Source organism: Pseudochaenichthys georgianus, chromosome 6 (genome assembly GCF_902827115.2).
Source record: "Pseudochaenichthys georgianus chromosome 6, fPseGeo1.2, whole genome shotgun sequence".
Taxonomy (NCBI): domain Eukaryota; kingdom Metazoa; phylum Chordata; class Actinopteri; order Perciformes; family Channichthyidae; genus Pseudochaenichthys; species Pseudochaenichthys georgianus.
In genome coordinates this window covers 9815903-9834933 of record NC_047508.1, presented here as the reverse complement: position 1 = coordinate 9834933, position 19031 = coordinate 9815903, and the positions used below count along the sequence as shown (strand labels likewise).

The window sequence follows — 19031 nt, the reverse complement described above, 5'->3', positions numbered from 1 at the left end:
ACAAGAAGTTAAAGTAACAATGGGCAGTAAAAGGATAACGTACAAATAAATACATTAAAATACATATAAAAAGTAAAAAGTCAATTTAAAGAAACAATTATGTTAACAGGCAAATATGGCACATTGTATTACAATATTAAACATGTATATTACAATATATATATATATATATATATACAGCTGTTAATTACTTAGATGTGATTCTTTGGTTTGGCAACATGTTTCATCCATACCGTCATGCCAATAAATTCAATTAAATGTAAATTGATCTTACAACACCTCCCCTCTGTGAACTCACTGCCCGATAATTTGATTGGATTCTCCCTTTTCTATAATCATGAACAATTTGCACATACTGCACATTAAAGGTCTCCTATTATACTGTTAGTAGGGATGAGAATTTGAAAGCAAATGTATATTCCAATATTCGACCCCCAAAAAACGGTTAACCGATTAATCGAAATGTACATATCCTATAAAAAATAAAAATGTGGGAAAAATGTTTACAAAAAAAAAAAATATATAAATAAAAGACATGTTCAAATAAGTATAGAAACCAAGTCGAATTTGTCAAATGTATTTAACTGGTGATCACAGTTTGAACAATTGACAGCTATAGGCCTCCAGCTTTCATGCTTAAAACATAACTTGGTTTTTAAATGAAAGAGGGATCATACTGTACACGAACAACATAACGGGTTAGGGTAACGTAACCCGTGACAACAGAGCTCAACAACCTATAACAGGGCCTATGCACAGAATGCAGCTATTCAATACTCATTCTTCTTTAAGAATATGAGCATGTCTACTCGTAGGCGCGTGCGGAGGCGATTCACAACCCTCTCAGCTGGAATTTGGGCATAATATGAGGTTTGAGTCTGCGTGATCTGTGTGTAGGGAGGGGCAGCAGCCATGTCATTAGCTAGAACTAGCTAGATCTGATGTATTTGGACATAAACGCTAGTGAAGTATAACCGGACGCGAGAGAGAGAGAGAGAGATCAGCACCTGCAGCTCTGCCCGCTGTGAGGGACCGGTGAGCGGAGCAAAACAAACCTTTAGACCTAACACACTTAGCTATGGCACTGTCGTATATATTGATTTATTCCATTTGATAATATGTAATCAATTTAGGCACCCCTCTAAAAAAAAAGAAAACCTCATATTCGAATACCTGAATAATTTGGAATATTCGAATATTCGATTAATCTTTCCCATCCCTAATTGTTAGGCATATATTGTAGGTCTCAGATATATAAACATGTCTATGAAGTGTTTTGCTCAAAATACCACACAGATCACCCATTCTCGCCATGCCTCATATCCCTCTATTTCAGCCCTGGTAGAGAAGTGCTGATTCTGGGTCCGTAGCTTTAAAAAAGTAAAAATAAAAAAGAGAGGAGAGCTCATGCAGGAGGATTCCACCCAGATTCTCAGCTAAACGCTGCCGTGATTAAACGCTATATTATGTTCCAAACCACATGCTCGAAACCATAATAATAATAATAATACCTACTTCCTCTGACACAATTACCATCAGTGTCGAAGAGGTCAGAAAAACATTTCAGTGCACTAACACCAAGAAAGCGGCTGGGCCAGATGGGTGCAGCGGTTTTCTGCTGAAAAACGTTGCTACTGAGCTGGCTCCTGTGTGGCAACCCATCGTTCAGGCTTCCATACACACCATCCCTCTGTCATGGAAAACTTCCCACATCAAACCGCTGCCCAAAATTCCATGCCCAAAAGAACATCAGCCCTCACATCAGTGATTATGAAATCACTAGAAAGAATTCTGCTCCGATTCCTTATCATTCCAACACGAGACAAACTTGATCCATACCAATTTGCCTATAAACAAGGGTGCGGTACGGAAGATGCTGTGGCCACTTTGGTTCACATCATCACTAAACATTTAGATAAACGCAACACTTATGCAAGAGCCCTCTTCCTAGACTTCTCATCAGCATTCAACACAATACAAGCAGACATCTTGGTGTCAAAAACGGCCAAAATGGAAGTAAATCCATACCTGATTTACTGGTATGCTGCTTTCCTCACCAGTAGAGAGCAACTTGTGAAGGTTAACAAATCCCTGTCATCTGCCATCACAACCAATGTAGGGCCCCCCCCCAGGGCTGCGTGAGTTCAGCTGTGCTCTTTACTCTCTACACGATGATTGTCGTACCAACACACCAAATCAAGTCATCATTAAGTACTCTGATGATACTGCAATAATATCTCTGCTCAGCAACACAGACGACCCTGAGCTGCACCAACAGGCTGTAAATCAGGTGGTCGAGTGGACTGATAACAATGCTCTTGAGATCAGCACCAAGAAAACTGAGGAAATCATTTTTGGCTCACCATCTGAGTCCCATAAAGTCCCCATTGCCATCCATCCAGATGAGATCAAGCAGGGAGTTTCATACAGATACCTGGGTGTAATGATTGACCACCTGCTGTCATGGAAGGATCACATTGATTATCTGAGCAAAAGGACAAAACAAAGAATTTATTTTCTCCGCCGTCTCAGGTCTTTTGGCGCGAGCAGAGACATTCTTCTGTTGTTATTTACATCTGTGATCATGTCCATTCTACAGTACTGCAATACTACCTGGTACAAATGTCTGTCGGCAGCTTTAAAATCAAAACTGCTCCACCTGTTAAAGATCTGCTCAAAGATTGTTGGTCAACCCTGTGAGAGACTCTATGACTCAGCCTATCATAACAACCTGGTGAGGCGGTCCAACAACATCATCTCCGACCCAAACCATGTTCTGAACAGTGAGTATGAACTGCTACCATCTAATCGGAGATACAGGGTCCCACGATTCAATAAAGTCAGACTGAAGCATCCTTTGTGCATCAGTCAGTCCTCACAGTAAAAACAGAGCTAAATCCCAGACCAAATGCACGCTGAAGGCAGCTGTTCTCTCACTGATTGTGCTGTTATGTTAAATGTTTGTGTTTCATGTATTTGTGTATGCATATTTGTCTGTTGATGTTGGACATGGAGCTGCTGTGACGCAAGTCAAATTTCAGACTTGATCTGACAATAAAGTAATATCGTATCGTATCGTATCGTACATCAAGGATTATAGGATCGTGGTGTAAAGCCAGCCCACATGTGACTAATGTCGTCATGAACGCAGCAAATCTGGATCAGCTCCGTTGTACCCCCGTTTTTAGAGATGTGAGTAAAGAGAAAAGAGAGAGGGTTGTATTTTCTGACACTTTGTGAGTCTCCTGACACACCCGGGACACATATTTATGTATAAAAGACATCAAAAAGTGCATTTTGCATAAGAGGTGACCTTTAATATTGAAGCCAGCTACTACCTCACAGGATATCGATTACCTTTAATGAAAAGCTACCGCACAATTTTAATGTATATAGCAAACTATGCCTATATGTTTCTGTCCTTTTAGTAGATTCATATATAAGAGAGTATTCAAATTTATTTTGTGTATTTTATAGTGTGTATGTATTCTTATATACTCTTCTGAATATACGTATTGTTTACAGTTGGTATATATGCATTATTCGCTTTGAATGTTGATATTATTTTTATTTTAAAGACATTTTGTAATTCATGTACAATGATTGTCATAATGTCGAGAGAGAGAGAGAGAGAGAGAGAGGGGGATGACGTCAGAGGTCAGCTGACAGGTTTGTTTTGCTTGCTCGAGCTCGTCCTGATAACAACACAGCGAGAGGAAGGAAGCGAGGACATCAAACCGTCTGTGAACTAGTGTCCTTTACTTTGTATTTTAGCAAGAAGCTACCAGCACGGTTGACAACTGAGACTTTTAAACATCGTTTTTAGCTTTTGAATTGTTGTTACAGCCGCTACCTCCGTTTTTATCTACTGCCAACTGGTTGACTTTGACGCAATATGCCTTCAGAAAAAACCTTCAAACAAAGAAGGACATTCGGTAAGTGTTATTACGGCTTCTTTTAGCATTTTAAACACTCTGCTCTCTGTCTTTTGAGTTATACTGTGTGCTTGAAGCTGTTTATCTAAACTATACAAGCCTGAACTACATTACGTGTATCTAGATAGGCCAGATAGTTGTTGGTTATTATCCCACTGGCGAGTATTAGCGTTCATTTTGTTTAGCTGTTTCAGTTGACTGTTTAAATATATATTTGACTGAAAGAGGGGATAGCATAATGCACGTTATGTCTTCGTACAGCTTATTAGAAAAACATAACAATATGTAGCGGTCGTGTCAACTTACCTAAAATATAGCAGACTTTATAGTTTTAATACAAATGGTTTCCACTCGTATATAAACAGGGTTAAGTATAGTATCTAGGCTAACAGATATGTAATAGTCCCATTTGCTGCAGGCCTGTCTCTCCCTGAGTGTTGGTGTGTTTATTTGCATCCGAGCTGTGGGAGAAAAACAAAGTGGTGTCGAAACGCAGGGCAGAGAAAACAGAGCTGCAGGATTGGGGGATGGGACAGTTTGTGGATAGGAGAAGAGAGGACTTTAAAAAAAAAAAAAGGGCACACAGTCAAAATGGTACCTAAAAGGACGAAGATTACCTTTTGGTGTCTTTGTGTTTGAAGGGTAGGCCACAGCCTCGATGCGGATTCTAGTTTCGTTTAGGCTTCCCCTGTCAAGACATGCCTGTGGTGCTTTTACAAATACTCGAATTAGTTTATCGTTTTTCCACTTGCCTTTCTCTGACGTCATACTCTGTGGTGCTTCTCAGTAATTGGAATTTAAATAAAAACCTGCAAGTACTTTAGTATTATTTATTATGAAAATGGAAACTTGTCATGAGCAGTGGAATAATTCCCACTGAAAGCAGCCGACTTCCTGTTAACATCTCATTATTGGTCCAAATGTGCACAACCAGAGCACGTGAGACGGACAGCAAAGAAAACATCTTCACGTGTGTTGGACTGTAGCCTATCTGAAAACAAGCTAAAGAATGCTAAGCTAAAGCTTTAAATTACTCTTTATTAGTGTAATACCTTCAGAAACCTAATGAGGTATGACCAATAAATATTAAACGGTGTAAATACATTTAACAAGTAAGTAATTTAGAAATATATCATTATATATCACAACATAGCTTAAAGTGGCGTACTAACTTAGCTGTGTACGTCACCGCTAACACAGTTTTCCATTTGAGTGGTTGTTTATCAGAGATGGAACTCTTTAACTTAATAGAAATACTGTGGTTTTAAAATACTCTATTAAAAAAAAGTCCTGAATGAGCATTACAAACAGTTGTATCAAAAGTAAAAGTATAAAGTAGTAGGCCCATGCAGAACGACTCTTTTCACAGTAGGCCTATATATACATATATTTTTTAACAAATACATGGAAGAGCATTTTGAAGTTGTAGTTTTTAAATCTGAAACCAAATTACCTAGATCTTAAATACTGGGTTGTATATTAGTAGTAATGCAATCCACCTTTCCATAAGCATATTACAGTAGGGGAGAGTGGGGTAAGTTGAGCCATTTTTTAGTTATGCTGTCCTCTAAACAAGGAGAAATAAAAATGAAAACATACACCTATAATTCAGGAAGTCTCCTATCAATGGCAATAATAATAATAATTAATATTTGATCAAGGGCAGTGAAAATATTACTTCTTAAAAAAAAAAAAGTCTTGACAACTTGCCCCAGTGTAGGGGTAAGTTGATCCAGGTCAGGGGGTAAATTGAACCACTGTTCAAACCTGGGCATACCTACAACACATCTTAAAGGTAACTATAAACAATAAATAACAAACCAAATACAAGCTTAGTTTTTCAAATATTTTTAATATAACTTTCGATTGAATTGATTGATTTTTTTTTAACATGTTAAAAGGAAAAGTAATCATACAAATGGTGATACAATTTCATATATCTTACTAATCAAACACAGGGTAAATTCAACTTTAAATGTAGCCTGCAATGAGCTCTACTTTCATTCATTTCTCCATTGAAAAACTGGCTCAACTTACCCCAAGGCCCATGGTTCACTTTACCCCATAGCCACCATTTTAGAAAAAATAGCCTAGCATTAAAATTCAGAGTCATCTTTAGCTTAATGATTCACATGGTTTAATACGCTGCCAACACATCAACATATACAATATATGTGCTTAAACCATAGACTGGTTTAAACCTGGATACTTTTTTTTTGACATGACAGCCGATATAGCTGACATCTAGAAAATGTACTTTGACAAGCAAAAAACGTTTTTTTGTAAAACTGTTTACTTGAGTATCTCTCTTTCACAGGCAATGAGAAATGGGTGGAGCGTGCATCATTTCTGGTCACTTGATTACAACTATAAGGCGTTGCCTGGTTACAGGGGGTGGTTCAACTTACCCACTGGCTCAACTTACCCCCTTCTCCCCTATGTGTTTTTCTATGTAAAAAAGTAACAAGGATGAGTTTAAAATAAATATAAAGGTGTACAAAGTACAGTAATTGCCTCTAAAAATGTAGTGGAGTAGATGTAGCATTTCTGAAGCAAAGTACAATAATGGCAATATAGTACTTAAGCAAATGTACTTGAGTACATGTACGTATGCTTTTAGAACAACTGCTTCCCATTTTCAGCTTTTGTTCTCTTTTATGACTGAAAAGTGATGAGTCTGTTTGTCGCTGGCTGGGTGCGGTCAAGAGAGTCAGATGAGACGCACACAGAGCTGCCTGTTCCTGGGCGGTGAACTCATCCTGATTAACACGCAGCCATGAAACAATGTCTTATTTCCTCAAGTTGGGCAGGAAACTTGTGGCTACAGCAAAATAAACATTTGACAGTTGATTTAATTACATTTCTTAACATTTAGCAAACTAATGACCTTTTTAAGAATGTAACAAGTCTAAATGCTAGTAACTCAAAGTACTCTGACAGACATCAGGGCTGCCGATTCGAAATTTGAAATGATCAGGTAAAACATGATTCATTACGATGGATAAACATATTGTGGTATACATCAAATACTACTACGCAAAAATAAATTGCCAAATTTGAAGTTGTATTTCAGTATCATTTTAATTTTATCTTTAAAAAAAAGAAGTAATAATGACAAAAATTATGCAAAAATGGAATCCCTAATATTGTAAATCATATTGCAATATCAGTCAAAATAACACAAATTAGTCATTTTTATCCAAATCCTGCAGCGTTTACTGCCTATGACTTAATGGTTCTCTAAATCAATGCTTAGTTTTTTCTATTTCTACCAAAGGTTAAGTCAACGTTTAAAACTGATGGGAATGATCACGAGATGCTTTCCTCATGCTCGAGTTCTTTGATTGATCCCTTTTTGACCATGAGACTGTTGATGTGTACAAAGTGCAGTAAGCCCAGGGTGTTATCTGTAACCTAAAATGGGATTAAACCTCAGAAAGGAGGGGCTACCACAGCTCATTAGTGCCTAACAGATCCATCCAATCAGCAGCCGTGTTACTGACCTGATCTTTTGAGTAATCATTGTGGTGGAAAAACTCTTTAGCTGAGATACTTACACTTGAGCATGATTTTAAATTATGTAGCTTATACTGAGGGCATTTATTGAATAAAAAGGTTCATTGTTGTATCAGGAGTTTTGAAAAAACAAACAAAAAAACCTGAAATTAGCATGCTAACTGACTAGCCACAGAGGCAACAGTGAGTCAGTTCTGTCCAGTGGGGGCCCTATTGTGCTTTTGGGGTTTACCCTTTCCTGTAGTGTGTTATATAGGTTTTTGTGCATGTTAATAGTCTGCAAAGGCTCCCACACACTCGCCCCCCCCCCCCCCACATGTTGGAAACACATCCATTGGACTCCTTTGATACTTCCATAACATAATGACATCACTATGTAACTCTAGCGCGTCTACTGGCTAGCGCTCTAACACATTGTACGTGATAGGCTATGGGGCGGGACATCTCTTAGCAGTTGATCAATCACAACAGAGCCGGCCAGCTAACCAATCAGAGCAGACTGGGCTCTGGTTAGGGCTGAACGATATACCGTGTCATGGCGATAACCGCGGTATGCGCATGCGCGGTATTCACACCGCAGGGACGTGCGGTTTTATTCATTTAAAAAAAAAAATGCTAACGCACTTTAGCACAGAATTCAAAATAAAGATACCCTTATTACTTATTGAAACTGCACATACAATATATCCGATTAAAGCTGAGACTCCACAGATTATTTACGTATAGTATCTAAGCGATCCGATCTCGCAACTGGGGAAGCAAACACAGACATCACAACACGTACCTTTTACGGAGCTTTTACGGGAGATCGTCTCACCGTAGCTGTCAATCTGATCAAAAGACGTGTTCAATGGCATTAAACGAGAAAGAAAAAACGCGGCTGATTCGGTTGATCCATAGGTTGATGATGTATCTGTGGCTTTGAAGCAATTGTTTATAATCCATAATTCAATTTTTATGTAAAAATCGGAGCACAACAGTTAGCTGCTAATGGTAGCCACCAGAGTGGCTGCAGCTTCCGGTTTTGGCTACGCGTCACTCTCACTCCTTATTTGGTAATGTGTGTGTGTTAGACTGCGCTGGACTGCCGCATAGCCAAGACCGGAAGCAGCAGCCACTCTGGTGGCTACCATTAGCAGCTAACTTTTGCTCTGCGATATTTACATAAAAATGGAATTATGGATTATAAATTAAATAATTTTTCCCCCAGATGTTTCTAGTATTGAGAATGTAATAGGAATTGATTTCAAAGCACTGGGGTCTGTGTTTCTGTACTCTATGCAATGCATACATGGGTGGAGAGAGAATTTCTGGTATAACCTGCCTGTAGGTTTGTTTACACCGGAGTATTTGTGTTCTCTGTTCATGACTCTGCTTTGTCTATGATTTCGTCTGTCTTCATCAGTGCTAGCCTCTACTGACCTGCTTATCTTTTGTTCTGTTACTTTGCATTAACCTGAGTCTGTTTCTCTTTCCAACAGAACAAAGAGTAGAAGATGTGCGACTGATCCGAGAGCAGCACCCCAACAAGATACCTGTGAGTTCTGATGCACTTGCAATCATTGAGTGTACACCAAAGCTTATACAGTGAATACACTGAAGCCACATTTTTCTCAAGCCACTTTGAGAAACACTTGTAAAGGCAGACATGTCTGAGGGTGACGTGTATAACGGCATGCAGGAAACGCGAGTAAGAACAAGAAAATCGTACCGCAACGGAAAGTGTTACCACAAGTTTCCTGGGTGTACTCTGAACTGTCTTTTTAATAGTTTAAATGTTGATTGTTGTCAGAAGACACATTTCTTAAGGCCTTGTGCTTCTTGACTTCTGTTTTTGAGATGTTATTGTTGCATTGAGGGTGATTATTCTAAGTTTATTTCATATTATTTCATAATTATTCTGTTGAAAATGTTACTTAAATTATGCAGGTATAACTACAATCTACTTAAAGTATAATGTCCCCTGTGAGTGGTATACTTTCATATATTATATCATTAGGTTATTTTGACTTAGTGCATTAATGTAAAGAAATGATTCATTTTTAGGTGGAGCTCATATTTAACTATTTTGTATAAGACTGCAAGGAATGATTATTTTTCATTATGGATTAATATGAGTATTACTTTATACTTTGATGTTTATAAGGTTAAAGGGTTATACAAAATCAAGAAAATAGTGAGAATTATTGTCACAATTAGCAGTAGCCTAAAGTCACACCTTTGATATTATTTGTTTTGTCCTATCAACACCTTAAAATTATAACAAAAATACATTAAAATGGTTCAAATAATTTTAAGAAAATCATAAATCTTGACATTTTGGTAGCATAAAAATACTAAAACTTAGTTTTTAAAGTTGCTCTTACAGTCGAACTCTACATACCTTAATCGCTAAAGCAGCGATTCTCAAATGGGGGTACGCGGACCCCTGGGGGTACGTTGGGGTACTGCAGGGGGTACGTGAGATAAAAAAAAAAAAGGTGAATTAAAAAAAAAATCTTGGTAAAATAAGGGGGGTCCTCATATAAACATGTCAAATGTGTGTATTGTATTTTATAGTTTTTCACAATAACATATTACTTAAATTGAAAAACTCCTTGGAAAAATCTGTTTTATAAAAGCGTTATGTTATTTTTTTTCATACATAAAATGAAAATATCCTTAGTTTGTTGTAATGCATACCACGAAGGAGGTAATACACCACACACTGAGGGAACATCACTATATTGTAATTATTTATATAGGCTTTTTCGGTCAAAAATGTTCGGGATCGGTCAGGGGGTACTTGGCTGAGAAAATGTTTCAAAGGGGGTACATTACTGAAAAAAGTTTGAGAAGCACTGCTCTAGAGTAACTAACACTATCAGATAATTATATATAGTGGAGCAAAAAGCTCACTGTTTCCCTCCTAGTAAAGGAGGTTCCCTAGGTTACTAGGACGTTTCCCTCCTAGTAAAGGAGGTTTTCCCTCCTTAAAGTTGTATTTAAGCACAGTACTCTAGTACAGGGGTTCCCAAAGTGGGGGTCGGGGGGTCGCGAGATGATTACAAATGAAAAATTTTAAATAAATAAATTAAATGACCCTATTTTTTTTAATACTTATTAATAATAACGTGTGCATAGACATTTTTCAGGGGTGGACTGGCCATCTGTAGAATTTCTCCGCAGCGAGGCTTTTGAAAAGTTTGGGAACCCCTGCTCTAGTATATGTTCATAGTTACTTCCGTAAATAGTTTTTTTGTGAGCAGGCTTTTTTTACTGCAGGTAGTTTTCCTCATGAGAAACGGTTGCAAATGCTTCCCTTGATAAGTCAGGTGTGCAGAATCTCCTAGCAACCACCAATAGACAAAGGCACACCTCGAGTTTCACCTGCTCGATTAATCATCCTGGTGTGTGTGTGTGTGTGTGTGTGTGTGTGTGTGTGTGTGTGTGTGTGTGTGTGTGTGTGTGTGTGTGTGTGTGTGTGTGTGTGTGTGTGTGTGTGTGTGTGTGTGTGTGTGTGTGTGTGTGTGTGTGTGTGTGTGTGTGTGTGTGTGTGTGTGTGTGTGTGTGTGTGTGTGTGTGTGTGTGTGTGTGTGTGTGTGTGCAAATAAATTTCCCATTTATTTTTCATGTATGTGTAACACAGTAACATTCATATTGATTATCCTTATTTAATCGAGCAGTTTTTAGCATGAATAAAAAAATGCAAACAAATTACACATACAAATATCTAACTATAATTTGTATTGATTAAGTATTAATCCGCTGATTATTCTTTGATACACTGTTTGGTCTTCATCATGAAAACTGTCAGAATCACAACTCTCCCAAGCTCAATGTAACATCATCAAATGTCCTTTTTTAAACCACAAAAATAAACAATGAATTGTAATGTAATGTAGGACAAAGAATTGCAGGGTGAGAATTTGTGGATTTTTTTATGTATTACAAGTAAAATATAGATTTCAAAAATAGTAGACTATTTATCTTCAGCAGGATAATGTCCACATAAGTGTCAATGCAAGTTGCCAAAAGTAAAAGGCTAATGTTAGGCTTTGAACAAACTACCTAACGATCACATGATTTCATTATCAGAATATCAGTATCAGAATTCCTCTATTCGCCCCGCAGCGGGGAAATGTACGCCATCACAGCAGCAAAGATACACTGCAGATAAAAGGCAAAAGGGATCGGAAAAAAGTAGACTTGTATATTGAATTAAAAAAGCATGTTAATAAATAAAGTAATGGAGTATATAACGTTAAAGGTTTGTAAATAAACTGTAAACGTAGTAATAATTGCACAATAATTGTTTTTTGATATTTACAGAAGACGTGTTCTTGCACAACATTGGTGTTATTGTCCTTTTTTAGTTTAGTACTTTCATTTAGTCACTTGATAGCACCGCCATTTTACAAATACAAGTGCTTCAGATATTCACCATTAGAGTATTTACTGACATATTTCATGTTGTAGAACAAAATGTAAAATATCTTGTAAGCTTGGGTTAACCATCATTTCCGGAAACTTTCAGAAAACCATTGACTGTGACGAGAGAGCCTGGCAGTGTTAAAAATGCTCACTCATTTCAGGGTTGAGGACTCATTCCTGCACCACTGTATTGGTGTCCAGCACTTAGGAACTCCCAGAAGATGTCAGACAGCTCCCTATCACTTACACTGAACAAGGATTATTATAGCTTACACAGGAAGACAGTGGATGGCTCAGATCAGTAACCGAGTGTTTTGAATTGTATACCCTCCGTCTGTGCAGCAGGCCTGAGTGGATTAGTGATACAGCAGCACTGTGCCCTCTGTCTGTGCTGACAGTGCTGCTTTAAAGGCCTTCTCTCTAACCTGATTACATGTATCACTCAATGAATGATTCCATGTTCGTTGCTCAAGCAGAGCCATTCACCATGACAGGACAGAGGGCCATGATCAGTGTTTAGCACCTGATATGGGTGACTTCCTCTATCTCGCACTATTGATCAGGACTCTGCTCTAAAACAAGCAGAGGAACTACACATTTCCCTTTGAATAGAAGAGGAGATTGATGCTATTATTTTGTGTGTGTGTGTGTGTGTGTGTGTGTGTGTGTGTGTGTGTGTGTGTTGTGTGTGTGTGTGTGTGTGTGTGTGTGTGTGTGTGTGTGTGTGTGTGTGTGTGTGTGTGTGATTGATGTATTGTGTGTTGTGTAGGTGATCATTGAGAGGTACAAAGGAGAGAAGCAGCTCCCCATCCTGGACAAGACCAAGTTCCTGGTGCCAGATCACGTCAACATGAGTGAGCTCATCAAGATCATCAGGTAACAACTCCAGTCCTCTACTCTCTGCTCCTTCTCTTTCTCTATGTATTTTTCCTTTAGTCCCTTTCCTGTCATGTACTTCCTGTTTGTACTCACCTTTCATTTGTTATCACTGCCTTTGTTCTCTCATTTCCTTCCTTTTACCTTCCCCCCTTTTCTCTTATTTTCATCACATGTATGGTACTCTCGTTTACTTTACTATTCCCTCCTTTTTTTTCCTATCCTCTCCTTTCTTTTCATTTCCTCTCCTATCTTTTCATTTATTAATATTCAAGTCTCCCAGTCTGTGACTTTTCCTGAAAGTGTGTTATGTAGTCTGTTGTTAAAAATTGTCAATATGAAGTCAGATTGAACAAATATTTTCCTCTCCTTTCTTTTCATTTCCTCTTTTCATTTCCTCTCCTATATTTTAATTTCCTCTCCTATATTTTCATTTCCTCTTTTAATTTCCTCTCCTATATTTTCATTTCCTCTTTTAATTTCCTCTCCTATATTTTCATTTCCTCTCCTATCTTTTCGTTTCCTCTTTTCATTTCCTCTCCTATATTTTCATTTCCTCTTTTCATTTCCTCTCCTATATTTTAATTTCCTCTCCTATATTTTCATTTCCTCTTTTCATTTCCTCTCCTATATTTTCATTTCCTCTCCTATCTTTTCGTTTCCTCTTTTCATTTCCTCTCCTATATTTTCATTTCCTCTTTTCATTTCCTCTCCTCTATTTTCATTTCCTCTCCTATCTTTTCATTTCCTCTCCTATCTTTTTATTTCCTCTCCTATCTTTTAATTTCCTCTCCTATCTTTTCATTTCCTCCTCTGCGGTTCCTTATAGATAGAGAGATAGATAGTTAGTTATAGATAGATAGAGATTTATAGATGGATCGATAGAGAGACACTTTTAGCGATCTATTATACTTCATGCAATCTGCACAAACTAGATGTCATATGAAAGCTGTGAGTCCACATATTCTAATGGTATAAGTTTAATCACTGTGCGATCAAAACTCTCTGTTACCCCTGTGTTCTAGTATGATAAATAAAAGAACATTGTACCTTGAAAATCAATGCATTCTAATAGCGGGTACATTTGACCCGTTGGCGGTTTTAGGTATACAGCGACCCCTGGCGGTTCTAGTGTTAACTCTCCTTTCTTTTCCTGTCCCCCTGTATTTCCCCTGCTCACGCTGCCATGTCCTGGTCTCCCCCCCAGGAGGCGCCTGCAGCTGAACTCTAACCAGGCCTTCTTCCTGCTGGCTAATGGCCACAGCATGGTCTCCGTGTCGGCCGCCATCTCCGAGGTGTACGAGCGTGAGCGCGACCAGGACGGCTTCCTCTACATGGTGTACGCCTCCCAGGAGACCTTCGGCACCGCCCTGACTAATCAGTGAACCACTTCCTGTTTCTTCTTCCACCTGACAGGCCATCGGACAATTGTAGTTCTTAGCCCCCCTCCGTGTTTAAGCCACACACCTTTTTAGTCTTGCAAACTAAATCTAAACACAGCGTAAGATAATTCCCAGATTGATTGGTCGGGATATTAAGATGTGGAACCCGTTAGGTAGAGAAATCCCCAACTGAGTCTCTGCTTCTTTATCGCCCTATCTGGTGAATCATGTCTGCTGTCATGGCAACGCACCGCCTGTTCTTTTCAGTTTTGTGGTCTCCTCGGCTGTATTTATGTTAATGTATATATACATTTCAGGTAGTGCTAAAGTGGTAACACTCCACCACTTATATATAAATATATACATTAGCCAATGATCAAAGCCAACCTTAGTTTTAAGGGTTTTTGGGGACAGGCACTGGAGAAAGTTAAGGGTTTCTAGGGTTGTTTTTATTGCAGTTAAAGGGGAACGTTTTAGATTTTTAGAGTACTATTGCCAGAGAAAAATGCTAAGGAAATAGCAAAGATCTTATTCATCGAAGCATCTCTGCAGCGTGCGTCACATTCCCTCTATTCCGCTGTGTTTTAACCCCTCCCTGCCTTGTATCCTAAAAGCATCTTCACTGTAACAAAACAATGTTTGGGAACTGCTTCTGCTCTTGAAATGGATGATTGTTTGCAACTAAAAATGCCTTGGTGTACAGATCATAGAGCTTAAAGTATAAAAAGGGTTTCCAATGAGAGTGTGGACACACTACAAGGAGCATCCGAGTGCATGTGTGAATGGAGGGTGATAAATGCTGGTGAGAGGAGGGGGCTGCCATTTTTTTACTTTTATCTCCTTTATCACAAGTATTTATTAAGGTGATGAAGAAAGGTCAAATCTACAGGGCAGATTTCCCAGAGCTGTTCGGTTTGACTCCGCTGAAACTCAACAAACACTTTCACTGTGGGGAAAACCTGCACTCTTAAAAAATAAAATAAAAATCCTGTCTGTCTCTAGATGGTCCATCTGTCCTCCTGCTCCTCACATCTTCTTCGATTTAGCTGCTTTTATATATCGCAGTATTTTATCATTTTCTTTTACGTGATTTTTATTTTCTTCGCTGTCTACTGTATGTGAAGTACAAAGCCACTGTGTGTGTGTGTGTGTGTGTGTGTGTGTGTGTGTGTGTGTAAAGGGGGGGGGGGCATTCGGCACAGTGGTCTTCTTTCTGCCTGCCCTTCTGTTTCACACACATCAATATCACACAGCCTCTTATGTATTTATGTTGGTATTTTGTAAACAATTAAAGGAGAAAAAAAAGTACATTTTCTTTTTTGTCTATTTTGTCATATTCACTTTATTAGATGTTTATTTGTAAGTACGTGCAAAACATAGCTGCCATAATGGTTCATATATTAATGTTTCATATTTACAGTAACCGGACATAATTTAGTGTAATCTGTTCTTCTACGCACAAAATTCTTTATTATTCCGCTGGGTTATTTTGAACCTCTTCTGCTCCCACATTCCACATCGCAGAAACTCCGTTCAAACATCAAAACGTTCAGCTCGGTCGGGAATCGATTGCTATTCCTTTTCTTATTCATAACTTTCATAATTCCAGAGATACATCCCATAATTCATCACATTTTTAACATGGAAGTCAATGGAGAAACTCTTCAGACTTGAACAATCTTCATGCAACTTCAACTGCTAACTGCACCTTCATACTTTCACTCAGAAACCTCATTCCAACTTTAAAATGTTACACATCTTTCTGACAATATTTGTGTAACACACATTTTAAATCTGATTCATACTTTTAGAGATATTAAACATTGTTCAGACCTTGGTAAAGAGGCCTTCTTCAGATCTTAGAGTGTGTGAAGTCACAGCTAGAGTGGAGGATAGATTTAATTTTGCCTTCATATTTTCTTTTAAACCTGCCATAATTCCCAAATCCTACATTCCTGAGACATCATTTTTCATGACAAACGTAGGAAGATATCTCGTAGCTTGAAAAATGAAAAATAATTAAGCAAAAATAATTAAACAAAATGCCTTGAGGGCATGAAGTGACAACAACTTTCAACATGTCTCCATTAAACCCCATTGTAAGTTCAGCCTCATCTTTCCCCACCACTGCAGCTGTCCACCTTTAGTTAATCTGCCAAAAAGGCCACATTATTAACCCGAAAGTACACAAAAAGTACACTTCAGATGCTCAAGTTCCTTGACATGCTTCACGCTTTGAAATTTCACCGATATCTGTTACGGTTCTTCAACAAAACGTTCACATGTAAGAGGTTTATCTCTCATTCAGAACAATGACAATGCTCTCCTCTCACTGATTACTGTACATCACCATGGAAACCTTTGATCTCTGAACACGTCTTTAGCTCAAATATAAACACCTGGGTCATGGAACACGATGATGTCATAACTCCAACTGACGTGCTCAGAGCAGCAGATTTCAGTTAATGGTTAACACGGCTCTAAATCTGATGTTATGTAATGTGATGTTACTATGGCAGCACATCCCTTGCCATAAAACAGCAGCAGACTTCAGATAATGGTTAATGGTCCTGCCCTCAACAGCTCTACGTCAATTATGGGGTGTCATCATATGCCGTTTCCATGGAAACGCATCCCTCGCCATAAAACACGATGTCGCTGTAACTCCAATGGACATGGTCCGATCGTCCCCAAAACTTCGCTTGTATATCACCGGTCCATGCCTCAACAGCTTTACGCCAAATCTGAGATCTCAGCATAGGCTGTTGCCATGGAAACACATCCCTCGCCATAAAACACGATGTTGTCGTAACGCCTATGAAAAGGGTCAAAACAGCACCAGACTTCAGATAATGGTTAAGGGTCCAGCCCTCAACAGCTCTACGTCAATTATGGGGTGTCATCATATGCCGTTTTCATGGAAACGCATCCCTCGCCATAAAAGACGATGTCGCTATAACTCCTATGAAAATGTTCAAAAAGTGCTCAAACTTCACATGTGTGCTAACAGTCCAGCCGTGAAGACATCTACGGGACAGTTTTGAGATTTCTTCAAATGCCGTTGCCATGGCAACACAATGCTCGCCATGAAACACGGTTTTCTCAAAACTTCAGTGAAAATGCTCCAAACAGCCCAAAACTAAACAGGTTTGGTAACGATGCAGCCATAAACATATCTAAGCGTATTATGGGGTGTCACCTAATACCGTTGCCATGGCGACAGATCATTCGCCATCAAGTTTGTTCTTCACTTTCTTACACATTACATTTCAGCATCTGCTCTGAGATTTGTCACAAATTGTAAAGCGCTTACACATCACTGTACACTGTATACCAAGGCAGGTTTACCATAACTCTCTGTACGGAGGCTCAGTCATTGGTACACGTTTATTTATAAAGCTTTGTTGGGTAAACTCCCGTATTATATCTGCTCTCTGATAACACAGAGAGTTGCAAGCAGCTATTGTCTGAGATCACATGATGTAGTCTTGTTAGATGTGCCAAGAGCAAGGACTGTCTTAGGTAAGACAGCTTTTATGTGCGCAGCTCCACTTGCTTGGAACAATCTTCAGCAAGAATTGAAACTGAGCAATCTCATTCCTCTGCATGTTTTTAAAGCTAGGCTAAATGAAATGCTTGCTGATACAATGGGCACTTGTAAATGTCTATAACTATGTATCCTGTAAATATAATGTATAATGTCCTTTATTGTTTTATGTTTCATGTGGAACCTATATGCTGCAGGTCTCCCTTGAAAAAGAGATCTATGATCTCAATGGGACCAATCTGGTTAAATAAAGGTTTGAAATTAAATGAAATGAGCATAGCAATTCAATCAATCAATCAATCAATCAATCAATCAATCAATCAATCAATCAATCAATCAATCAATCAATCAATCAATCAATGTTTATTTATATAGCCCAATATCACAAATGTTACATTTGTCTCAGTGGTCTTCACAGTGTGTACAGAATATCAGTATGACAATACGACACCCTCTGTCCTTAGACCCTCACATCGTACAAGGAAAAACTTCCAAAGAAAACCCAGTTTAAAGGGAAAAATGGGAGAAACCTCAGGGAGAGCAACAGAGGAGGGATCCCTCTCCCAGGACGGACACACGTGCAATAGATGCCGTGTGTAAATTGAAAAGATAATACATTTGCAACATAGGTAGTCAGCGTCAGCTTTTCAGCATAAAGCATTCCCACTAGCAATTTCTTCAGGAATTGCATTCTCTAGTTGTTAAAATAGTCTGCAGCCAGGGAGTAGTGTATTATCTGGAAGAATTATTGAAATAAAAATGTAAAACGCACAATCATAATAGCTTTTATTTACCTCTAAAATATGTGCTAATTGTGTCAGAATTAAATAAAAATGTAATAACATTTTTACTATGGCTTGCTGACGATATGAAATAAACATGGACAAGCCATTTGTGAAAGGTCAACCCTGCTTTACGGTTGACAATATTCAAATATTAATTTAATTGCTAAATTAAAATGTAATATAAATAATAAAACCTAATTTTTAAGGAATGGAATAATCAACATTTTTTATATAACAATTCTCTGAAAATTCAAAAAACACAAATGCTAAAGCCATTTGGCCATTTACTTTTAAAATATAGTTGAAAATATTCAAATATTAATTAAAATGTGAAAATGGAAAAGCATTGTGCAAAATGCATCTCACTCTGTTTCTCTGAATAAAGTGCACTTTCTTTTTTTAGGTTCTAACAACCTGTCAGTCATTCTAGTCATCGACAGGAAGTAGCATTGTTTATCTGCCGCAGGCTAAATGGAAGCTGCTAGACAAGCTGCTAGACAAATTATATGGGGTTGTGTTTTTTAACTAAAGGGAGAGTACACACAAGGTCAAAGGTGAAGACTTTCTGGACATCCTG

The 19031-nt window shown here is 38.2% G+C and overlaps 1 protein-coding gene across 1 annotated transcript; it reads left to right on the top strand.

Annotated features, from left to right (window-relative positions):
* Positions 1-3669: 3669 nt before the first annotated feature.
* On the top strand, positions 3670-15430 carry map1lc3b (microtubule-associated protein 1 light chain 3 beta). The gene is made up of 4 exons (XM_034085074.2): positions 3670-3935; positions 8933-8988; positions 12634-12740; positions 13948-15430. Exons 1-4 carry the CDS (start codon positions 3896-3898, stop codon positions 14123-14125), a joined length of 381 nt encoding a protein of 126 aa, XP_033940965.1. The 5' UTR covers positions 3670-3895; the 3' UTR covers positions 14126-15430.
* Positions 15431-19031: the final 3601 nt, after the last annotated feature.